Genomic DNA, 25188 nt, shown 5'->3' with positions numbered 1-25188 from the left:
ACGGCGGGAGAAGTATGCAAATCCTCAATTGATGTAGTTTATTAAACCACAGTTTGGGGACACAGGAAGTAAACATACTGTGTGATGGTGTGCTTTGTGATTTCATGAGAGAAATCTAAAATGAGATCTAAAATTGCTTTCCTTGACATGTTTTTACAGAATTACTGTACAATAATAAGAAATACTGATCAGCCCCTACTTAAGATTCCCTCTTCATATCAGAATATCAAAAAATAGAGGCTTTGTGTTTCCACTTAGAGAATAGATTCCTAATAACAAGATACAAAATATTGAAAATGTTGACTTACAATTGGTTTTGCCTGCCTACCGTAAAACTTAATGTATACCTTCAGAAGTGGAGGTAAATTGTATATTTTGTCAATCCTTCCAAATGTCCTGTGAACAAGAAACAGAAGCAAATACGTTTCTTAAAGACCCACAAACATATACAGCCGTCAATCTGCCGGTTCAGTTCCAGATTAATAAAACGTACACATCCCGTGTTCTTTCTTTCCTCTTTTCCCCTCGTTTTTGAGTCCGAATCCACTTATTTAACTCCGCCTCGGGTTGCGTTACTCCGCGATGACTCCTGTCAAGAAGGGACTGGGTGGGTGGACCGCGCATGCGCCGTGCGCTCTACCCTTCTGTCGGTGCCGCAGGAAAAGCGCAGAGAAATCGGGGGGGAGTGAGAGAGAGAGAGAGAGAGAGAGAGAGAGAGAGGGGGGAGGGGGGGAAACATTTGGAAACGAGAAGAAACACCATGTACACAAACGGAGGGAATAGTCCCCGCGTGAGACGTGTGGGACGGTAGCTGTCCTCCCTCTGCCGCACAGCTGCCCCGCGACGTCCGAGGACCATCATGTCGGAGAACGGAGGGATCCTGGAGAAAGCCTCCCGCTAAACTGCGCCCTGCTGTCAGGATCCCGCTCATAGAAATACATAACGGCAGAGTCAGGAGGAGTCGTTCCGACTGGCTGATCCTCCGGCTGCGGAGTAACGGAGAGAGAGAGAGAGAGGGGGAGAGAAGATGGGAGATGCGGCGGAGGACAGAGGGATGAGACGGACCTTCATCGTCCCCTCCATCAAGAGCTTCGACCACTACGACTTCACCAGGGCCAAGATATCCTGCAGCCTGACGTGGCTGGTGGCCAAGGCGTTCGGCTCGGGTGGGTGGCGCCTCCTTCCCTCTGTCCTTCACGTTAAGATGTTCCTCCAGCATGTGCAGGAATGCAGACAGATGTGTCGCGTGTGTGTGTGTGTGTGTGTGTGTGTGTGTAAACAGCAGCCCTTAAGTCAGACAAAGGATACAGTTATACTCCTCACACTTAGTTGTTCCTTCTCTTGCTGTTAAAGGTGGAAACTCTTGTTCTATTCTGTAAAATAGTCATTTAGTATGGACTGGTCTCCAAAAATAGAATAATATAAATAACTATATTAATAATATAGTTAAATAGCCTTTGAGTGAGTGATATCAAACTGATACAAACTCCATATTATTTAAAGTGAATAGGTGCTTTTCTGTATTGTTATTTCTGTCCCCGGAGTCCATAAGACAAATGAGCTGCATCACTGCTCGTCATGTCACGGTGTCATCGATCCAACCGGCCAGACTGCAGAAGTGAGGCTAAACGCATTATGTAACACTGTGGATCCAGATGTTTAATGGGATGATCAACAGATGCATGGACTGTGTTGTAACGTGAGCCATGTCAGAAAGTCCAATGCGGCTGTATCTTGAACAACAAGCACTTTTGTGAATACAACACTGTAAACATTCACTCACATCTGAAAAAAAGTGCAAATGCTTTTGTCATTCTGTACAAACAGAACAATCCAAGGTATCTGAACAAAGTTTGGATTAATGCTCATCCCTCTTGATGTCTGGAATCTTCCAGCCAGCAGTCCAAAACCCAAATATATTCAGTTCGCTCTAGTTGTGGAAAGGCAGCGAAGGAGCCTTAAACATGATTGGAAACTTGTAGAAGATCAGAATATAGTGAATAATTCCCATCACACTTTTCCAAACCCCAAGATGACATCTGCAAATTATTCAAACCAGATTTCCAAAAACATTTAGTCAATTATTATATAGAAATAATCAGAGGCCAAGCTGGAGTGAATCGGTTATCCAAAAAAAATCCAGTTAAGTTTCTGTTGATGAGGAAAATTAATAAATGAGTATTGGACTAATTCATTCTTTTCCTAGCACAGTCTTATAGCTTCACATAACACTGTCGCGTTGGGCTTTTATTCACAGTAACACTGTGTTCATTCAGATACAATATGTGAGTCAGTAATTACTCCTCATACGTAACTACATGTATCTGAGCTGTGGCCCGTCTCCTGTCCTCTCTGTGAGTGGAGGCCTCCTCTCGGCCCAGAGGTTTACTCTCTAATGAGCTGCTACACAGACAGACAAAAGGGAGACCTCTGAATCACACCTCACGACACGCTGGAGAGAACAACACAAGGTGGAGGACATCAACAGGTCAAAGGCGACCTGCTGCTCAAGGCACGATGCTGCCGCCTTGTGTTTTTTCATCTGCTTCCTCGAGTGACACACTTTTAGCTCCCGGCACCGCCGAGATCCGTGGGCCGCCTCCCGACCCGTCCTCGGAGCCTTGTGTGGCCTAGTTTCGGTGTGTCACAACTGTGTCACAACTGTGTTACAACTTTCCCGTCAGCTTTAAGTTTGGACTTAATGTTCACAGGTGGATGCTGACCACGTATGCAGTCAGAAGCCATGGAGTAACGTCAAAAGAATCAAAAGAAATACAAAGAAAATATATTTAGCAAAGCAAACACATTCGTGCAAGTTGAGGTTTTGTGTGTTGTTCTGCTATAAATTACAGTTTTATTGTCTCCACACTTTTTTCCTCATGTGTGATTAACGGTGGTCGTCTCTGATTTTAACAACATTGCTAGTCTTCATGTTGTTAAAGAAACCCCCCCGGACACGTTTTAAGACACAAAACTACTGCCTTGAATCCTTACTTTTGCATTTTACCACAATCTATAAATATGAAAAGAATTCCGTTCAAAAGATTAACAGTGGGACACAAGATCTTCTTCCCTGAGTAGCCTGATCTCAGCGTGTGTGTGTGTGTGTGTGTGTGTGTAATCAGTGTGTGTTTGCTGAAGGCTTCTGCTGCATGATGAGCTGTGTGTTTAGTGAGCACAGACAAACTTAAACATCAAAGTAAAGTTCCTTAAGTACCATCTTAAGGTGAGTCAACACCAAAGGGTAAGATCCTATTACCAGCTCGGTGGACTCAGCAGTGATGTAACCAGCGGTCACCAACACTGACCTTTCATTCAGCTAGTTTGTGAACATTTAGCAGCTGAAGAGGCAGAAATATCCCTGAGGAGTTGGTAGAGACCAAAAACAGAGCTAAAAGAGACATGTTCTAACGTTGCTGCATAATGTTCTTTGTCGTTTTTGATGCACCCCCTGGTAAAGCAATTTGTTATCTTAAATTATTTGCTTTATTACATAGTCACAAACACAACATTATTACAATATATAACCACTTTCAGTTAACTAAATATGAGTCTAATCCCTTTAAAATGGAATGAATCAGAAGTCCTCACTGATGGCGATCATGGGCTGAAGATGATGTTGGCTTCTTTGACAAAGAGCAGATAGCCTGCAGAGATACACGCTGCTGACCGTGACGTTGTTTATGCTGAGCTGGGATCTCGGGGGTCTCCGGGGGGGAGCGGTCTTCTCCGTGCCTGGACTTCCTGTGGCAGCTACTTCCTGTCTGTTTCCTCTTTGAAGGCCAACACAAAGGAGCAGGTTTTTCACTTGACGAGGCAGATTCATAGGAACTCCAGAAAAACTCCAACCTGCTGTTGGAGCCTTCGGTTGATTAAATGTTTTTTGAGAGGATTTTATTCATCTCGAAGCTTAAAAAGTCGCCCGATTAAACACTTTCGAGAGCGGCCGGCCGTTATCTGAAAAGGAAGCTTTTTATCCCACAGTTTCCCAATGACTTCAAGCGTCTACCATTACAAACCATTTCCACACAAAAAAGGCTTCCGGTTTTTGTTAAGTACAGCTCCATTACCCAGCCGTATAGATATTGTGACAAAGTATTACCATTAACATGGTTGTGAGTAGTGTAACACAGTAGATGTTGACGTGGGTTAACATCGGCCTGTTGGTTTTCGATCTCTCTTTCCATCACCCGGAGCATCAAACTGCAAATGTTTGATCACAAGCTCATTGGATTTTGAGCTCTAAATGTTACCTTTCATTATGCTGTTATGTGGAGCGCTTTTGCTTCAGCAGTTTTTGTTCTTTTTTGGATTGTCGTTAGAAAGCTGTACCTTTGCGACAGATTCCTCCAATGACCTCTTTTTCCTTCGGTGTGATTTAATGCCCGCCAGAGAGGAAATGACCCCCACACGCCGACGGTGCACACTCAGGCCGGAGCACGTAGTGTTATAAAAGTGTTTCACACCATGTGGTTTACATCAACAAGGTATAGTGAGGAAGGAAGGAAGGAAGGAAAGAGTGAGCGAGTCCTGGAACCGTAGCTGTGTGTGTTTGTGCGCGCTCAGCTATTTCCCTCGAATCAGATTCCTTGTGTGAGGTAACTCGATTGGAAGGTGCTGCATGCTTCGTAACACACACGTCCACCTAGACACATACTCGCGACCCACACACACACACTGTTGCTTTGTGCTCACAAGATGTCCCCGTGTGGATCTTCGGTGAGATAAAAAAAAAAAAAAAAAGCTCTCCTTGCCTGAAAATTGCCAAATTTTCTTCTTTTGTTTTTGTGAAAACATACTTTTCCCCCGTGATGTTTATGAGGTTTTGTGGTGTACACCATCCTTTCAGTGTGTGTGTGTGTGTATGTGATCGTAGTGTACCAGCTGTGAGCGGGTTATGGCCCGAAGGCGCGGCTCTGAGCTTTAATGTATGTGGCCCAAGTACCAACAAAGACATCCAGAAAACAAGAGCGGCTTAGCTCATTTTATTGCCTGCACACATCCAGTGTTTGTTTCTCTGTCTCAGCAGGACCGGAGAAGCTTACAGACCATAATGACATATTCTAAAACCCATGCATCCTGCTTCTGCCCAGATGCAGTACCAGAGGAGCTGGCCCAGCCTTTGTACAGGGACCAGTACAACCAGGAGCACCTGAAGCCCCCGGTGGCCTGCCTGCTCCAGTCCGCAGAGCTCTACTGCCGGGCGGGAAGCCTGATCCTCCGCAGTGATGCTGTCAAACCGTTACTGGGACACAACGCGGTCATCCAGGCCCTGGCCCAGAAAGGCCTGTACGTCACCGACCAGGACCGACTGGTCACTGAGAGGGATCTGACCAGCACGCCCATACACATGGTGAGCGGAAATGCACCTGAGTAGCATGGTCCTGTTTCACTTTTCACAGTTATGTCATTAGTCTGTGTTTCATTTCTGCATACATCTTTTGGTTAACACTTAAAAATGCATTTATGTTAGTAACCACGGTGATATGACGTGCAAAAAGTCTGCTCATTTGATGTGTGAGGATGCGTATGAATTAGCAAATGAACATACCTTTATAAGGCTGGATTTCATTGATTTTTGATAACACTTAAAAACATATATCCACGGCCTTTGCTCCGTCTTCCTCTCGGGGGGATTTGGTCATTCACATGATTATGCGTTTGAGTGTACGGCTCCATGTGTCCAACGCTCAGACTGTCCTCCAAGATCTGTCCTATTGAGCTAAAAACAACCCCTAATGACGGGTTTCCTATAGCAACCCATTACTCACTGTTTGGTCCCTGTGTCATTACAGCTTCGGGCATCACGCCTTTTGTATTCGAGTGATATGATGTCGATACTGTGTGGGGCCCTGGATGGGAGAACATAACAGTGCTGTGGTGTGCCATTCTTTTCATTCATCGATCATAGTCTCAAAATGCTTGATTTCATGGAGATTAGATTGATTCGTCTATATCACTTTAAAAAGTAGTCTGTACATACTGTGTGATGCTAATTCTGTCCAAGCAAACAGTCCAAAACCCAAAGACACAGGGACAAGCAGAAAGCTGGAACAAACCAACAGGAGGCACCTGTCAATAATTCCTTCTTCAATTGATTAGCTCATTGTTTAAGCTCTTTTAAACTTTTCCTACTGATTCGATTGCATCATCCTCGGGCGTCTTAACCAGAGAAGGGTGAGACTGTAGCAGCGGACGGGGACACACTGCTAGCACATGCGTGGCTGGAGACGGGGCTCTTCTGCTGACTCTGAAAGGTGTCTGCAATGCGGTGCGCCCTCCCCCCCCCACCCCCCCCCCCTCCTTCCTCAACCCTCTGATTGCCTTCGCAAAGTAGAGGAGCTGCCTGTGTGTGCTCCATCCCTCTCCTCGTCAGGGTCTTTTTCTAATCCTTTCCTACCTCTTACCTCTTCCTCATCCTAACCCTTATCTGTGTGGATTAAATGAAACCGGAACAGTGTTAACTGCTGAATATTTAATTGGAGCTTAATAATATGCCCATAAATCTTTTTCTCCATCTGAGAGCGACGCCGGTGCTCTATTTGCTTTTTTCTTTTACTAGCTCGAGAGAATAATCCAAAGTCATTAGTCGAGGGCATTTTTACGTTTGCGTGTGAATAACATGCAGCTCCCATGTTCTTTCTCAACTGCACATCCCTCTCCTCATGTCTGTGAGTTAGTGCGCAGTTTAAGTGACACTGTCAAGTAGACTCCCTTCAACTATTGACCTTCATCTGTGTAGCGGACGTTAATCCGTCCATCCTTATTGTGGCTCAGTGCCCTTCGTACTTTATTGGATTGCCTCTGCAAAGTGGAGGACCTGCCTATGTGTGTATCTGCAGACTCAGCAGGACCGTTTCTGTCAGGGTGAAGTCGAGGCTTCTCATTTTGGTTTAAGGTACATTTGCGAGGAAAATGATGACTTCATGGTTTTCCAAATACTGTGCAACAGAAGAACAACTCCAGTCGGGGGAGGAGGAGGAGGAGGAGGAGGAGGAGTAAGAGGAGGAGCGTGGCAGTCTGTCAGAAGGCGAATGGATAGATTGAGAGAAGGAGGGAACAGGGAGGGAGGAATGGAATTTAGGGAGCTACCATTTGGCTATGATCCAGGGGGAAGAAGGAAAGTAGAGTAGAGAGGAGAGGAAAGGTGGATGTGGAAGTAAAAAAGGGATTGAGAAAGGGGGGGGGGGGCGGAGGGGAAGGAGGGACGGAAATGGAGGAGTAAGATGGGTATGGCCTTTTTGGCAGGCGGGACAACGTGTGTGTGTGTGTGTGTGTGTGTGTGTGTGTGTGCCAGAGAAGGAATGGAATAGGCCCGCTGTTAATACGGCCATCTGGAAAGAGGAGGGGACAAAGAGGAGCAGTACATGTAGAGCAGGGAGGGTTGAGGAGAGAAAAGGAGGAGAAGACGTGATGTGCACCACTGCAGCACTGTGGAGGGTGGGGTCTGACAGAACTGCACCCAAACCACACACACACACACACACACACACACACACACACACACCCAACCTTTGTGTCCTTGTCTAGCTTTACTTTCATGTCCCTCTCAGACTTTTCCTGTGCCTCGCCCCCGCTGCCCTCCAAGTGTTATAACACCAAGACGAGAAAGATTTTCCTGCAGAGGGGCGTGTACCCTCGACTAAAAGCCTCCCTCCAAACAGTGCTGGGGGATTTGGAGGATTTTTATGGACGCGTGTGAGAGAAACAGCGGCCGTTATTTTACGTGGCAGTTTGGACAAACGGTGCACTCTAAGGTCTCAATAGAGCCGGAGGTTTAGGTGTAAAGTTGTACAATAAAACCTCTTGTGTTGCTCAGATGGAGGTCCTTTCTCTCCTTTTACCTGCGTTGAGCCTTGTGATGTTTGAGGAGAACGAAGTTACTTTGATTGGCTGATTGCTCAGCTGCATTCTGCTTTCCTATAGACGCCTTTGATCAAGGGCACACACACACACACACACACAAATGCAGCCATTCAACAGTAGGGATGAATACTGATGCTGCTGTGTGGGCATTGCAGCTCTTTATGACCTGCATCTGCCATTTTCACAGCCTTATAAGGCGCGACTGTCCCTTTGAGTGGTTTAGACTTGCTTGAGTGCACACACACGTGCGCACACCCCCCCCCCACTCACACACCTACACACATATACACCAAAGGTCGAGAGGGATAATAGACAGCATATGGCTTTTTAAAACCACAAGGTAGTGTCAACAATATAGGCTCCATGTATGGTACTGTCTGTCTGCCTATATGCACACACACACACATGAATTTATCTTAATACAATGTTCTAAAAAAAACCTACACAACAAGGTGAGGAACAACACCCATTTCAATTCCCAACACTCCTTTGCCCAATGCTCTGAACACGTGTGCACACACCCTCCCAGGCCACGTTAAGGACTTAAGGAGGTTCATGAGTTCAGAAAGTTATGTGATTTATCTTTAGCTGCTTTAGTCTGTCCCTGCGTCTCTTTGTCCCTCTGTCTCTCCCTCTGTCTCTCCAGACACGGTCCAGCTGTCAGCCAGACCGGCTCATGTACCTCTGGGTGAGAATGCAGGCAATGTCAAATATCTGGCAATATCCTGAAGATGCAGGAATTCTGAACACTTTCATAGTTCAATATCAGGCTGCAAATCCAAACAATCCTGTTTATTGAATACACCACAGCTGTAGAATTGAGTATTACATTCTGCATGTCCTCCAGATTAGGCAAAACAACCATTCAGCTTTCAATACGTTTTGTATGTGAGATCAGACACGCGGGTCCAGTTTATTCCAGTATCCCGGCAGTTATTTCCAGGAGGAGTTTGTTTTTTTCAGCACGCCGTATTACTTGGGCACACGCTGTCTGTTTGGACTGGCGGTCGTCGAGCCGCAGCAGCAGCAGTCCTGATTTCGTAGGGCTGGATCAGTTGTTGGTTTCTTGGGGAAAGAAACGGTCACACGGTTAAAAGAGGCGGTGTGGTTATGAATAGAGGGGCCTGTGCACTGCTCATTTGAGTCACCTGGATAACAGAGCACTTGACTTTAGGTGTTTGTTCTGTTAGGTTGCACACATGTACACACAGAGCGTAAGTGTTTTTGAGCTGACCTGGTGGTTGTGGGGCAGGAAAGGGAAGGGGAGGGTCTGATCGGCCTGGAATGGAATTAGAAAGGCCAGCAGAATGTCAAGCTTTGTGTGCTGGAGGTGTTGAGTGCGGATAAAAGACCCACAATAGTTAATGTGTGCACGTAAAAAGCAGTTCTACATGTACAGGCTTTTAGGAGTGTGCGTGTGCCAGAGGGGGAGGACACGGGCTATCGAAAAACTTAACAAAGTTCCCAAAATATCAAGGAATAGCAAATCCGCACATCTTTCAAAGTGACCTTTTGTCAAATCAAAATGTCTGTATCCACCGTCGGTCGGCTTCGCAGTCAATTGGAGAGAAGCACGCCATAGAAATCTAAAGTCAGACCTTTAATGAGTGAAAGCGAAACCTTGTCACACGCTCCTATGTTTCTACAGAGCTCCCACCTGGCGCTCATTGACACCCTGATGATGGCGTATACTGTGGAGATGGTGAGTGTGGAGAGGGTGATGACCTGCATCAGCAGGTGCTGCTCCACCGAAACCTCACACATGGACGGACACCTGCAGGAGCTGCCTTATGACACGGAGGATGCAATCTACACTTGGATCAACAAGGTACACACAAAACCAGGGGGACGTGCACATTGTCATTTCAGAGGATAACGACCTGACACGTCCTTCAGCCTTTTTAAATGTGACACACACTTGTTTTTTTTTCCTGGATGTCGCAGACACAAGAGGTTGTGGAAAGTGTGGCTGGTTTAAATCCTCACTTGTTTGCAGCCGAGCCTGTTCAAGGACTGGCAACAACCACATATATAAGTATACCAAGAGATAACTGACTCAGTCAAACTCTTCTGGTCGGATTTAGTCAATGAAATGCACAATGATCTTTCATGGCTGATGGAGCTCACGTGCTTGTTTAACCCTTTTCCAGTCCATCGACCGGAAGCTCCACACGCAGGGTTCATTTGCAGACACATGCATTTAAAAACAAACGGGGGGGGATTGTCTCCCTGTGTAGCCCTGGGACGTGGCACGCCACGCTGGGGATTGGATGGTGCGACCTTAGCATTCCCACGCCAAAATGTTACATCACTGTTTTTATACAACTTATGAAGTTACATTAATATTTAGGCCAGAGGTGAAACTTGTTTCTTTGGATGTGTGAAGCCGCTTGTACTCATGTTCATCCTCGGCCTGCATTCGGCCTGTGTGCACAAAGTGCTCTTCTGAACTTTGACCCCTGTCTGTCTCTCCAGGTGAATGAACACCTGCGGGACATCCTTGTTGAAGAGCAGAAGCTGAGAGAGGCTTCCCTCCAGGACTCCAATGCGACAACACACAAAGTAAGAACACACGACCTCCTCTCTTAGTCTTAGTTTCACTACAGAGCTCGCTTAGCTCAACATAAAGACTGAACGTTTTTTTCAGGGCTGAAGTAAACTAATCCGGGGGCTCCAGCTCTGCACTTGTACGCTCAGAAAACAAATCAATGTTCCCCGTTAAACTAGTGGGCGACAAAAGGCCAACAGGACTTTTTTACAAATTTGCTTTTGTTTGTTTTGTCTCTTATCTGTTGATATGCTATTTTAAATAGATCCTATTTTTACTCAGAGGTTCCTATGCCTGTGTTCACAACAGGCACACGCAGACACACACAGCACAGAACTCTGTAAATCAGGGGAACAGATGAGCTCTGTCTACGACCAGCTGCAGAGAAATATTGGCCAGAGTTGCAAAACACTGCAAAGAAATGTGAAACTGAGAGAGAGAGAGAGAGAGAGAGAGAGAGAGGAAAAGTGAGGAAGGAAAATCAGACAGAGGGGAAATAACTCCAGTGTGAGAGACATGGAGGGGTCGCTGTCAGCTGTAGCTGCAGAGACTCCCCCACAGACACAGACAGTGTTGTCAGCCTGCAGGACTCAGTTATGTAAGGTCCATGTGACACAATGAGTCTGCAGGGACCAGCTACTGTCCTCTTCCACTCACTCAACCATGAAGCTACAGCACGGTGTCGTGTCGGGTCAGGACCCTCGCCTCGGGTCTCTGCTTTAACTAAGTTACAAGAGGAACAAAGAAAATCTTTCTTTCTCTAAAAAAATATATTCTTACAGAGTAGAAGTATTATCTCACGTGTGTACGTGTGCGCGGGCCAAAAATAGACCGTTGGCCAATGGCAAGCGTGGGAGTATTCAGTATCAATTCAAAGAGGTAAACACTGATAGAAACTCTGATTCAGTTGAATGTGTCGTTGCTGCCATGGGGGCGTTTCAGAGAGAGCTACAGCTAGCTAGGTGTGCTAACCACGTCTCAACAAGACCAAAACAACAACAGCAGTCTAACTACTCTTATGACACTATGAGTGCTATGTGCTTTGAGCAAAATGCTAGCATAGCCATATTTTCCCATTTACAATGGTAACCTGCTGATGGTAAGTATGCATAAACGTTGGTATCCCTACATTTTCTAAACACAAAGTACAGCCGACGCAGAAGGTTGATTCTTTTGCAGTCGTCGTGATGAAGGCACCATGTGAAAAATCAAGTGAAAAGTGTATCCTGAGAGGAACGTGAACAACAAATTCATTTTGCATAATACAAGTTGTAAAATAGTCAATCGGTGAGTTTGTCTCTGTTCCGTCAAATGGAGCAAAAATATTTTCTCGTCTGAGGGAGCTTTTATCGGCTCTGGGAGTTTCTTGGCTCGTCGTCTTGTTTTTCGAGCCACAGAGCGATACTCAGTGGGATTAGCTGATTGTACACATAGTCTACTGTATGTGACCCATCGCACACTGACTCACATAAACACACTCGGGCAACTAGTCGGAACCAGGGGAGTATGAGGGATACGCTGTGCACTCGGTGACAGTCAGCTGCTCTGCCCCTGCTCGCTCCATGACACGGCTCCCGCTCTGCGTTAGGGGCTTCAACAGAAGGCTATTCACTGAACGACGTGCTCAGAGGAGATCATTTCACACACACACATACATATATGCCTTTGCAAACACACACACACACACACACACACACACACACACACACACACACACACATACACACTACTGGATGAGCACGAGACACTTCTCCGTCTGCTCTTTTCTATTCTGGGACGGTGTTAAAAATCTTTAACCGTGGTCTTATGACTAAGTGCTCAGTATTGATGTGTGGTGTGGATTGGAGCTTCCTTCAAGGAGGTTTAAGCTACACGGTTTTGCAGCCCATTTTTGTCTGTGCATTAGTTTGCAGTATTTTTCAAAAACCTTTTGACAGATTTCATTTAACTTTGTTGAAATGTTTTGCACAGAGGCCAATTTTGTTTATATTTTTGTTCCCAGGACTTTTTCTCTAATGCCAACATCCGGTCATCATTTTATTCGTCCATTGCTTGGGCTTGTGACCAAATACCCCCACCCTGTGACCCTGAGACCCAGCTGCAGTTTATTAGCATGCTAACAAGCTAAACTAAAATGAGATGTTATATTGTGTTAAAATACCATTTCATCAATATTTTGTATTCATATGGTATTTATGTTAATGTTGCTTTCTATATAAGATTGAGACATTTTAACACATATATATATATATATTTAATTAAATATGGTCCGTTTGTTGTCTGTCTCTTACAAAATACGGGGTCTACAGATTAAGCTGCAGTAGCAAAACGTTGAATGCTGTCGGCCTAACGCCTGTCCCACTCTCTTCTGTTGTTGTCCAATCATCATCATCACCATCAAGTCTCCTTGCAAATGGTACTGGAGATTAGTACCTGTAAGTGCAGCTGTTCTGAAGAACTCCTCTTCATCAACTACCACCATCCACCTCCTTGCTGTCTAATCAAAAACGTGGACACCCCCCTTCCATCACTTTGTCCCTTCCGATACTACTGGGATTGCATGCGTTTCTGTGCATTGGTTGCATACCTCCCACCTCAACCCTGGTCTCCACCTTCGTAGGAAACCGATTGAATGATATAATAACTATTTAAAACCTGCATCAAAGTTCAAAAACCATATTGAGCGTGGTTACGAGGATCAAGCTAAGGTATCCTGTATATCAGAAAAGAATGCTAATGCTCCAGTATTGTTTGCTCCCCAGTTTCTTCTTTTAGATCTGGCATGTCTTGGTAATGTGCATTGAAAACAGTGTTTTTCTCTACTTAAATCGGCTGCTCTGGAAAGTTATAAATTGATTTACAATCAAAATGTAATGAAGGACCACATCTTGTTCCTGAGCTCAATGCACAAACAATCTTTTCTCTCGTAAAATGCATATTTGACGACACAATTGTGTGTCTATGGGCACACTTGGAGGAAAAATACCCTGTAGACATACTGTATGCAGTAGTATTGTCTCTGTGGTTGTTACAGGCCTAGAGAGCAGTAACGGAAAAGGACAAATTTGCTTCAAACCTAAATTATTGTTAAACCTTACATCACGTGCCCCTGTAAGACGTGTTGTGTAGAAATCAATTAATTTATAACATACATCTTGTTCCTTTTCTCCTTCTAGAGAACTAACTGCTCTTCACAAAAAAAGCAAATTAGCGCTAACAAATTCAAGACAGTGATATTCTAGATATTGTATCTGTTTATTTGCATGATGAATTCAATCTGCATTATTTGAGTTGAGCCTGAAGCCCACCCTGCGCTTTAAATAACACTCACATTATTGAGTTGCGTGAGCACTGGTGCATGCAGATTAAAGTGTTTATGCCGGTACTGCACCAACAATAAGAAAGCCAACTGTACATATCCACCCCGGTGACACATATGTGGTGTCTTTGTGCTGTTGCTATGGTTTCAGGCTCGTTACAGGAAGGATCATGCTCAGCAGAGGAGTGCTCCGTCGCTCCCCCTGGTGGAGAACCTGCTGAAGGACAACACAGACGGCTGTGCTCTGACCACCCTGCTGCATTTCTACTGCCCACAGGCCATCAGAATGGAAGGTGGGAACGAACCCCTCGAACTGTGACCGCACCCACTGGATCTCACCAGCCACACCCTCTCTTATTGTGATAGCACCAAAAAAGCAAACATACAAGGCTGAAGTTGGCCCACTTATACATAAGAAATGGCATTCAATGTACATTCAATGCGCTGACGACAATGAGTCTCGACTTGAAAGCACAAAGGAGGCTTTTCTCCCCTCCCTCTATTTTGACTACATCCATACATTTGGATAGACGAATTCAAACAAAGAGCATATTCAGCACCATTTTGCCCTTATTTCCTAAGAGCTTTTTGCCTTTTCAATGTACAAGTAAATAAGTCAGTTTGAACAGAATACATAATAGTGTAGTTGCCTCTTACAGGAAATGTTTTCAGTGGGCTGAACTAACCTTTATCTTAAAGGACCCTGTTTTGTGGTTACATCTAATGGTATAAATGCAGGACATTGTTAAAAATGTTGGCCTCAAGGGAAACACTGTCAGGCAGAGAGGTTTGGGGACAGACATGGAGAACAAAGACTTGCTTCCTCTCAACTACTCCGCGCCCTCCTTTCTAAAAATGCCTCGAGTTGGGCTGTGATTGGTCACGAGGGTAACGTGACGAAGTCTGCTGGAGGAGGAGCTGGCTGCTATTTCAAAGATAAACAACTCTCGCAGCCTTGATTATAGTTCATGGGGCTCACACACATGGTGACCAGATGTGGAAGTTAATTTAGGTCTTCTCGCTGGCAGATTGAAATACTGTAATATTGAAGTACAGTAAAGTACAGAATGACATCATTCCATAGATACCATCTGCTGTGATGTTTGGTTGTATACACATGCATGGGCCGCCCTTACGGTAACGTCAAGGGATACAAATCCTGATGATTCATCCAGTAAGAGTTTGAAAAAGTGTGTCATGGATTTTTTTAAAGGATTCTGAGTGATTCAAATCAGCTACTGCATATGGGGCAAATTGTAGTGGGAAATGTAGGATCATTAATCCCTTATCTTTTGCTTTTCTTCCTTCCTGGCCTTTGCCATCACCCCTCCCTTGTGTATCTGACCCCTCCCCTGGCGGAGCAGATATCTGCCTCAAGGAGACCATGTCTTTGGCTGACAGTCTGTACAACCTTCAGCTGGTGCAGGAGTTCTGCAGGGACAACCTCAACCACTGCTGCCACTTCAGCCTGGAGGACATGCTTTATGCACATGCGTCTATAAAGGTGAGGAGTACATTCAAATGTGTATGCACAGTAAATGTTTGAAATGATTGGATGCTGCGGAAAATGATATTGGTGCCTCGTGAATTCAGTCAAAGTAGGAAAGGAAAGTGTTTCGGGGAATAGGGAGACTTAGGGCGGTAGAAATGTAGGCATGAATGAGTCATGCAAGGAAAAGTTTAATAATGAATGTGTGTGAGCAGGCTTGGTTCTCTCGAGTTTTTGTGTGTTTGTGTGTGTGTGTGTGTGTGAGTGTGTGTTTTAGTGGGGACAACAGAATCGGCTTTGAAATTGACTCCGGTTTCCACTTTGTTCTGCGCATACGTGCAAATAAACAAGAACAATAAAAAGTAATGAAAGATAAAGATAGTTTCGCAACAGTAAGGAGGGCTTTGCTGTCAGATTAGATTAATATAACAGCGTGAGTGTTCCAGAGTGTTGGTGCTAGTACCAACGCTGCAAGCCAAATCCCCCCCCCCCCCCCCCCTCATGCCCCCCTCTATCAGACAGAGGACAGATTCTGCTCAGAGGAGATTCACAGTCCTGCCCCGTCTCTGCCTTCCTCCCTTGCCCCCCTCCCCCAAACCTCAAAATCTGTTTTAATCAGACAGTAAAATCTGTGAACTTCAGAAGATGAAAACAACTTCTGATTCACATCTCCCCGTTTTACACACATTTGTTTGTAATGAATAGAGAAGCAGTGTGTTCAATGGCATGCGGGGGCATATGTAGAAACATTCAGATTCAAGTCACGGTCCAAGCTGACTGGGACTTTCCATCCTTCAAAACAACACAGCGGACGGCTTTTCACACGTTCTGCTCTCCAATTCTCCCTTTCCTTCACATTCACTTTATTGTTTATAAGGGTTATTTATTGACTGCAAAAAAGAATTGTAACAGTAGGCAAAGGAAGGGAAGAGAAGGAGAAAATGGGGTTGAAAACAGTGAAAGTGACTGGCACACTGCCCATTCCCCACAGCCTGCCCACTCACTTCTAACCACTGTGTGTGTGCACGATGATTGTTTTACATTTTGCAGAAACAGAAATGTTGTTCATGACATTAAGCAGTTATTCCTGGTGCATCTTTGATCACGGGCTACTTTCAGAGGAAATTATCCACATAGGCCCCGGAGCTGTTTGCATTACCACATTAATGCACACATCATTGATTTAGGTCACTCACACGCTGCTTTGTGCATCTGTCTGTGCACATGTCACATATTTAAACCAAACCCCAGGTGTGGTTTTTGGCCGTTTTCAAGAGGCGGTCCGGCTTTGGCGTTAACGCACCTAGTCGATGAAACGTGTTCTAATATTCAACCACACGTGCACACTCAAACACACACACCTGAGCCCGTCACCTAGCAACAGTTTGCAGGCTGTTAGCTCACTGATCTGTCAGAATGTTGTATGATATATTGTAGCTCATCCAACATCTTTCCAGAGACAAGGGGAGAAGAAGCTGTGAGCCCAAAGAGACGAGTCATGTTAATGACATAAATATATGACTACATATATGACTGAAATATTAACCACAGATGTGTGTGTGTGTGTGTGTGTGTGTGTGGTTTTGCAGAGTAACTACCTGGTGTTTATGGCTGAGCTTTTCTGGTGGTTTGAAGTGGTTAAACCGTCATTTGTACAGCCCAGAGTCTTTGATCCAGACGGTACAGTACACGTTCCAAACAACCTAAGCATGCTATTGTTAACGGCGATGATGATGATGATGATGATATGTTATGCATGCTAAAGGATAACTTTATTAATTAACAGACAACACATGCAGTTGAATGCTGAGTATCTGTCATATGTTTCCCTGTGCAGCCTGTGAGCCTGTATCAGCCTGTAGAAATATGGCTCCTGTTTCCAGTCCAATCAAACAGAGCTATGCAGACGGACCCGACAGCCCCGACAATGCTCCTGCCCAGGGTAACATATTTGTTTTCAGTTAGGGATGTGCATGAATCTTTTTTTTTAGGGATCATGCAGGCAGTTGTTCCTCGACTTTCATGAATTTTGCCCATACATATTTTTGTGGTTCTATGACATTATCAGTACTATTAGTAGTGGAATGTGTGCATGTGAAACCAGAGGCCCTCTAGTGGCAGATACATGCAGTCACTCCAGCATCACTCATGTTAAACTTGGGCCTTAAACTAATTTGAAGCTAAAGCAGATGACAGCAGCATTTCTTATTGAAAGTTGAGAAAATGGATTTAACACATGCAATGAGAAGCTACTCTGTGTCTGCAACAGGAATAATGAAGAGGTCCGCCTCCATGTCCTACGTGGATGGCTGTGTTGGGACATGGCCCAAAGAAAAACGGTTGGTACCTTAACTCCAGAGTTGCCCTACTAGAGCGGGTCTGAACTGGTCGGACCTTTCCCCTTTCAACTAACAATCCATTTCCTCTCTCAGCTCCTCTTGTCGGGGAATCTCCTTTGAGATTCCTCTGGTCGGAGACCCGACTGTGCTGCCTGGAGAAGCTCCCGCTCTCAGTGGTATGACCCGCTCGGCCAGCAGTGACGGTCTCGGGTTCAAAGTTCACTATGCATCTCGAGGGGGGATGAAGCGCCACCTCTCCCTCATGCCCGTCAATGCCAACGGCCAGGTCAGGCACTTAGCCGAGGAGGACGAGGTGTTCACCTCCAACAAACCCCTCGGGCGGAACAACACATTCTCCGTGAAGAACCAAAGCAGGTGCAGCAGAGGGATGGTTTTTAAACAACTCAATCTTCTATATTGCCACAGTTAGAGAGGGAGATGTTGTTGTTTTTTGGTGTGGGGATTAAACACTTTTTCATACATGGGATAAAAGAATGCATGGTTTTTATGATTTATGTATTTGTCATTTGTTCTTTAGTCATATTTCTACACCAGTAGAAAAAAAAAAAACTTTTATTTGACATATTGTAGGTCAGTGGCGGTTTAGTTTATTATTCATGTTAGTACAGTGACTGTATTTTGCTACTCAATGTGCATGTAAACTAAAAAGATAAACACAAAATGGTAAGCTTTGAGACCCCCCAAAATATATTTAAGTGATGTTAAATCCATGCTATAAATTATGTAAATTATTTTTTTTTAAATATGTTCAAACTGCAGAGAGACATAAAGATAAGAAGGACATCTATCAGGTGAGATAGGAAATATCGCCTAAATGACCGTCCGTTAATTTACCCAAATCCGTCCCTAGGTACTCCAACGGGGTCTTCCCAGAGAGCAACCACAGCCCCAACAATCACCACGGCAACCGCAGAAGCGACATTAGCCCATCGACTCCTCCAAGCATCGAGGAGGCCCTGAAGATCATCCACGACACTGAAAGGCCCCACGCTAGTCTGGGCGTGGGGGACGGAGACAATGGCTTCTTTCTCCACGGCACGGAGCCTCCAGACCCCACGGACGCTTCAGGGGCCAAAGGTCAAGGAGACGAACAAGGTTCAGCCAAGGCTCGGCTGAACGACCACGACCCCAACTCTATGTCCACAGATGAGGTGGACACAGGCATCCATGTGAGGACAGAGGACATTCAGAGCTTGGATGAGGACTCCTCCTCCCTGAGAGACTATTCAGACATCGACCCAGACTGTGAGGCCGTGACCCGTTCGTGCCCTCTGCCGGAACAGTCAGAGGAGGAGAAGAGCAGGGAAAGGGGGCGGGAAGGAGTCAGCGGTGCCAACCGCGAGGGTGAGATGGGAGATGGGAGTGACAGGCGCAGCCCCTGTCCCAGTTCAGCACCCACAATCCAGAGGTCCCACACAGTCAGCCCCGCCTCCTCCTCTGGAGGCTCCGGAGGAGGCATGGTCCGGATGACGAGCTTCGCAGAGCAGAAGTTCAGGAAGCTGGAGGGACGAAGTAGTGGAGGAACCACACCAGAGAGTTCCGATCTCAACGTGCCGTATACACACCTGCCAAAAAGCATTTCTTTTCAGGTTTGTGTCCTTTTGTGTGTCACTCATTCTCCTTTCTTAAAACGTAACTTCACTCGTACCTTTTTTTCTGCCTCTGCAACAAAAGCTGCTCTGTATCGAATCAATGTTGATGTTATTTGCATTCTCCTTCTAGATGTCTACACCTCCTTTGCCAATCACATCTCCCTCTCCAGTAGCGCCCTCCCCCAGAGACCCCTCGCATCTGATTGCCACAGAGATGATTCAGCTAAGGATGAAACTGGAGGAGAAACGGAGAGCCATCGAAGCCCAAAAGAAGAAGGTAAAAGACCAGGACACGGAAAGACAGTTAGTAATATAGCTTTGGATGTAAAGGGTCACACTGCGTCGCTCTCTTCACAGGTGGAGGCAGCTTTCACCCGCCACCGCCAGAGGATGGGCAGGACAGCCTTCCTAAATGTAGTGAGGAGGAAAGGAATCACCGCTCCCCTCAGCCCGAGCGCAGCAGAAGCGCCTTCTCCAGAACTGCTCGCCGCCTCAAAGGAAGCCCACCAGGGCAGCATGGAGCGGGCGGAGAGGTGCAAGCCAGACGGGGCAGCTCCGAAATCCCCATGTGAGGATGGTGGAGGTGAGTGTTTGCTTATAGGAACTGTATACTTAGTGGGAATGTATGCTAAAATCACATGACCCTGACCCGTGTATCTGACACAGGCCTGTCTCCGGGGGAGATCGACCTCACGGAATACACTCGCTCCATCGAGAGGATGAACACGTCGTTGGGCTTCCTGCAGACAGAGATGCAGCGTTTGGCCCAGCAGCAGGAGAAGATCATGTCCATGAGAGAGGAACAGCAACAATCCTGGGTCATTCCTCCTCCCGCTCCATCTCCACACAGGTATCACTTAATGACAGAGGAAAAAGACAGAGAAGGTACCTCTGTTGTGAACAAATAGATGACCCGGTGCGCTCTCTTCCACACAGGCAGCTGCGCGAGTTGCGCAGCAGCAGTGTAACAGGCCGAGGGTCGGGTCGAGGCTCCGTTGGCTCCTTGTCTCCCATCCTCTCTTCTTCCGGCTCTCCTCGCGCTCCCAACCGCTCCCCTGCCGGCATAAAGCGGCGTCCGGCCTCCTTCCACGCCAGGACGCCCAGGACTCCACGACCAAACGATCTGAAGGTCACACCTTTCAGTCGAATGCTAAACACCCAGACCTCAGTGGACAGCCTGCCCAGACTGAGACGTTTCAACCCCAGCCAGAACCAGAACAGCTCGTTTGCCTACCTGGGCCACGACGAGGGGCCGCCGGAAAGCAAGAGCCAAGAGGCCAAGGACCGCAAAGAAAACACGAAGGACAAAGAAGAGGCAGCGGTGAAGACGGGTGCTGGCACTCCTCAGCTGTCCACTAAAGAAGAAGCAGCCAAAGAGAAGGAAGATGAGCGGCAGACGGAGAGGACGAGGTCATCGGAGGTGTTGTGTCAACCGGTGTCCGAGATCCAAAGGGCCACAGGCAGCCGGGTCAGGGAACACCCCCAGGACAGAAGGCACCTGGTGGAGGTGACTCTGTCCGGGCTGAAACCTGCAGGAGGACGACCCAGCGGCCAGGAGACGGGAGGGGGCGAAGGAGATGCAGAGGCGGGAGGCGACCCATATGGAAAAGACCAAAAAATGTGCTGTGGATTCTTCTTCAAGGTGAGCGGTGGCTACAGAATGGTTTCATCTGTCTGGCCTCTAAGATAATCCGAGTATCAGCTTTTGTGTGGATGTTTTGAAGGCTTTGAATCTGTATTTCTCCCGATGCCCACCCCCATCCATTCAAACACCAGGATGATGTGAAAGCGGAAGAGGACATGGCAGCAAAGAAAGCATATCTGCTGGAGAAGAGGCTCCGGAGGGAGAAAGAGACTCAGGAGAAGAAGCAACAGCAGGAGGTGGACCACGAGCAGAAGAGGGAGGCCGCACGGTCCGTTTTACTTTACTTTCTCTATTGGTCCGAAGGCTGACACTGTCCCCACGTCTATGGCGCCCGTCCACGCGGCGCGCAGTCACACAATGAATCTGTCTTCTCCGTCTCCTCCTCCAGTTTGAAAGCTGACGAGGAGCAGCAGAAGAAGGAGCAAGAGAAGGCGAGGAGGGAGTACATCAAGCAGGAGTTCATGAGGAGGAATCAGCTCAAGCTGATGGAGAACGTGGACGAGGTCACCAAGACCCGGTCTGGAAGCCTCAAGAAGAAGCCGCGTCCAAAGTCCATCCACAGGGACGTCATGGAGTCCCCTACGCCCCCTGTGAGAGCAACAGGTGAGCAGCGTCCAAACCGCATGCACAAACACTGTAACGCAAAGCGGCGTTGCGGAGGCGTGACGCGGCGGCTCCTTGTGTTGCAGGGGTGCGTCCCCGAGGCTTCTCCGTGTCCAGTATTTCTCTGGCGTCTCTCAATCTGGCCGCCGACGACCAGCCGAGTAACATGAAGAACAACAGGTGAGACCCTCCGTCTGCCTGCAGCGTGCCGGGTTTTAGGGCTCTTGAAACCCGTCGAATCACTAAAGAATAAGAAGATCAAATAAGTCTTAACTGCACCTGCGTCCGCCTTTGGATCTATTTGGTCAAAATTTTGAAATCGCAAATTGGTGATTAACAAGAGCAGAGATCTGAACCTCACAGTATCACCCTAGTAATGAGGTTTAGAATGACTTCTTTCATTTTCACCTTTTCTAGCATTGGGTTGGTGCAGTTCACCATCCCTCATCTTATTGCCACTAAAGAGTTCTTACTACATAATTCATTTGTGACACACAGATATCATAACCTAAACAGTGACTGTAGTTTGAAGGGGGCTTTTGTGATGTTTAAGTATTGGCCTTTATGAAGCTTCTCTTTAATTCTCTTCTGTCCCTTTCTCATTTATCTCTCTACTTTGCATGCGTCCCTCAGAGGCAATAAAGTAGCCCACGTCCCGTTCTTTCTTAGCTCTCCCAAAGAAAGAAAGGGAAGGTTAGTAATGCCGCTGATTCCAGAGACAAATTGTCCTGTATGTGACTCATTTAACATTATTTCAGACTCATATGAAAGTCGACAGATGTGTCAGCAGTGAAGTAATCTGACGCTTTACACATCCCTGCCGTTCTTTGCTTCTGCTGCATTGAGGTACCTGCGTGGCTGAGATGTTTTTCGCCTCGGTTCTCCTGCTCTCTTTCCTCTTCTGCTTTTTTCGCGGTGTTGTTCTCAGGCTTCGCTCTCTTCTCTCTTTTTTTTTTTCGGGGGGGGGGGGGGGGGGGGGGCTGCTCTGTGTTCCGCTGCTTCCTCAACCGGCGCCTGAGCTCATGCCTCACAGAAGCCGCGAGGACACCGCTGAGACTCTGCTTTGCTTGGCTGAACAGGCCTCCTCTGTCTCTCGCCGCACAGCTGCGTGGGAGAATGATCATTATGATGTAATGCGGGGACAACGGGCGGGGGTTTGAGGATTGTGTCACGGCGTCTGACCTCGTTTTACCACATCTCTCTGTATGTGCCTGTGTTACATCCGTGCGTGTGCATGTCTGCCTGTGCCATCTGTCGGCGTGCGCTTCCACGCGCGCGTTCTGTGTCGTCGACCTTTACGTGCTGTTTGTGCGTCCGCGCGTGTCATTTGTTGGTCTGCATGTGACCGTCTCCAGGCCGGACTCTGCAGAAGGTTTTTCTTCTTGCCCTTCGACCGGCAGTCGCAACGAAGAGAAGGATTGGGAAAATGACTCCACCACCTCATCCACTCCCTCCAACAATGAGTACACAGGTAGAAGACGCACCTGCGACCAATACATAGTTTCATAAGATTCACGCCGAGACTTATAGGCCTTATTCCCACAGGACCCAAACTATACAAGGAGCCGAGTGCCAAGTCCAACAAGTACATCATCCAAAACGCCCTGGCTCACTGCTGCCTGGCCGGCAAGGTCAACGAAGGGCAGAAGAACAAGATACTTGATGTGTGTTTTGCAAAATGTGTGTCTGTGCTTTTTCTGCATTAAATGTGCTGCACCAAACAAATACTTGTCCCTCTCCTTCTCTTTGCGCAGGAAATGGAGAAATCCGAAGCCAACAACTTCCTTTTGTTGTTCCGTGACGCCGGATGCCAGTTCAGGTCTGTGTACGCCTACTGCCCGGAGACGGAGGAGATCACCAAGCTGGCCGGCATCGGGCCGAAGAGCATCACCGTCAAGATGATCGAGGGCCTGTACAAGTACAACTCGGACCGGAAGCAGTTCAGCCTGATCCCGGCCAAAACCATGTCCGCCAGTGTGGACGCCATCACCATCGCCAGCCATCTGTGGCAAACCAAGAAGCAGGCCACGCCCAAAAAACTGCACACCAAGTAGCACCAGATGGCCCTGGGCGAGATTTGGACATCTCTTCTCTGGAAAGGACACGGGAGAATTTGCGCATTTTACATTTTCAATAGAAGGACACACGGTGCCACTGTAATAGATCACAACTGGAATGTAGAACGCAAAGTGGGTGTCATAGACTGAGTTGACTGTTACGCTCCGGACGACCTAAACGCAACAACAAGTGTTTACTAGCATGTGTATCAATGTTCTCATGTGCCAAAAAAAGAGAGAAAAGAAAAGAAAAGGCAGACCAATGCCTTACCTAGTTGAACCACTGAAGCACTGAATGTCACGCCTCGTGAAGAGGCAGTTTTGGTTTCTATACGTTGATCATGTGTGGCCTTATGCTTGTTTTGTGTCATATGGATGAGCTGAGCGTTGGTGGCAGCGTGTCAACTATTGTGATACAGGGGAGTCTGTGTGCACTCGCAGGTCTGGGATCAGATTGCGCCCCCCTCAGTTGTTACAAGAGTCGTCTGTCTGATCCGTGATCGAGTGGAAGCAGCATTTTTTATGAGAATTTCGCTGTTCCACAGGCATGTTTTTTTTAGTTCTTGCATTTTCTTTCTAACATGTGACCGAAACACATTTAAACAGTTCCAAATTGTGTACGTGTGTATAGTGACGTGCCAAGAAGAGTGAGGAAAATACCTCAGTATGTGATTGGAATTACTTTCCAGAAGTATTGCGCATTTGGAGTAACAATTCTGGAAAGAACTTAATTTATTTCATTTTGATAAGGCTTTGAAGATATTCTGAGAGGCATCCGTCTTAGATTTATATTCAGAGGAACATAATATACTGTACGTATATAAGATGTGTTTGTATATGGTGGCATTTCCATCCTAAATGAGCGAGTCCGATTGCAGTAGCAATGATTTTACTATTTATCACGTATGAGTATCAGTGTATTGTCCTTTGAGGAGTTAAATGTGCTTCAAATACAAAAGTGTGATCACTCAAAAGCATCTCTGGTAAGACGATTATCAGTAGTAGACTATACATAATCCCAACCTGTTTCACCTGTCTGTGCAATGTGAGTACCATTGACCATGTTGCAGTTGGAACTAACAAATACTTAAAATGCCACTTTAATGTGGATATTGTCTTAACTGTTAGAACTTGATAACCCTCAAAGTAGATTGTAAATAAATTAATTAATCCACGATCGTGACCCATCGTTTCCACTACAGGACCCCTGTGCTTGTTACTTTACTTTTACATTACTTTTTATCACATGTTACTCCAGCATGTGATGGCACTGTACATATATATATTTTGGCATATAGAAGTATTTTTTGTAATGACATTGAACTGTTGGAGCGTGTACTAATGAAGCAGTACATCTGTTGAAGGAAGTGTGTAGAAAGAAAAGGAAAGTTATATAAAACTTAATGAGGTTTTATTGTGGTATTATATGAAATCCATTAAGCATACTGAGAAAATCATTGGTTTTTTTTCGAACTCTGAACTTTCTTTTCAATTTACTAAATATGCACAGCTGTTCACAGGTTTTTGTTGTTTTTCTATTACTTTGAGCTTTATTAAAATTCCAGCTATCAACAGTATCCATGTCTTGATTGATTTAGGAGAAAATAACCTCTTTGAAACTCGCTGCGGATAATTAGCGAAGCCAGAAGATCTTTTATAACGTTGGCTGATAATTAAAAGGAAATTGCTGACCGAAATGCCGATGGCAT

The 25188-nt window shown here is 46.2% G+C and overlaps 1 protein-coding gene across 2 annotated transcripts; it reads left to right on the top strand.

Moving 5' to 3' along the window:
* Positions 1–694: 694 nt before the first annotated feature.
* camsap2b (calmodulin regulated spectrin-associated protein family, member 2b) lies at positions 695–25056 on the top strand. Of its 2 annotated transcripts, XM_037459260.2 has the most exons (22): positions 695–1166; positions 5094–5353; positions 9515–9694; positions 10342–10428; positions 13885–14026; positions 15098–15237; positions 16812–16902; positions 17060–17164; positions 17492–17561; positions 17655–17936; positions 18433–19171; positions 19305–19451; positions 19532–19757; positions 19841–20024; positions 20111–20816; positions 20951–21087; positions 21208–21422; positions 21509–21602; positions 22056–22115; positions 22778–22893; positions 22968–23086; positions 23177–25056. In XM_037459260.2, exons 1-22 carry the CDS (start codon positions 1028–1030, stop codon positions 23474–23476), a joined length of 4539 nt encoding a protein of 1512 aa, XP_037315157.2. In that variant the 5' UTR covers positions 695–1027; the 3' UTR covers positions 23477–25056. The 2 variants fall into 2 exon arrangements, with proteins under 2 accessions (XP_037315157.2, XP_037315159.2); XM_037459262.2 differs by lacking the exon at positions 22056–22115.
* Positions 25057–25188: the final 132 nt, after the last annotated feature.

This window comes from Pungitius pungitius, chromosome 15 (assembly GCF_949316345.1).
Source record: "Pungitius pungitius chromosome 15, fPunPun2.1, whole genome shotgun sequence".
Classification (NCBI taxonomy): Eukaryota; Metazoa; Chordata; class Actinopteri; order Perciformes; family Gasterosteidae; genus Pungitius; species Pungitius pungitius.
Note: the sequence above shows the minus strand (reverse complement) of the source record. Positions and strands in the feature narration are given on the sequence as shown.

Coding starts and splice junctions, on each gene's coding strand:
- camsap2b (XM_037459260.2), top strand. CDS start 1,028: ATGGGAGATGCGGCGGAGGACAGAGGGATGAGACGGACCTTCATCGTC. Junction 15,238..16,811: donor ATGCACATGCGTCTATAAAG/GTGAGGAGTACA, acceptor GTGGTTTTGCAG/AGTAACTACCTGGTGTTTAT. Junction 17,937..18,432: donor TCCGTGAAGAACCAAAGCAG/GTGCAGCAGAGG, acceptor ATCCGTCCCTAG/GTACTCCAACGGGGTCTTCC.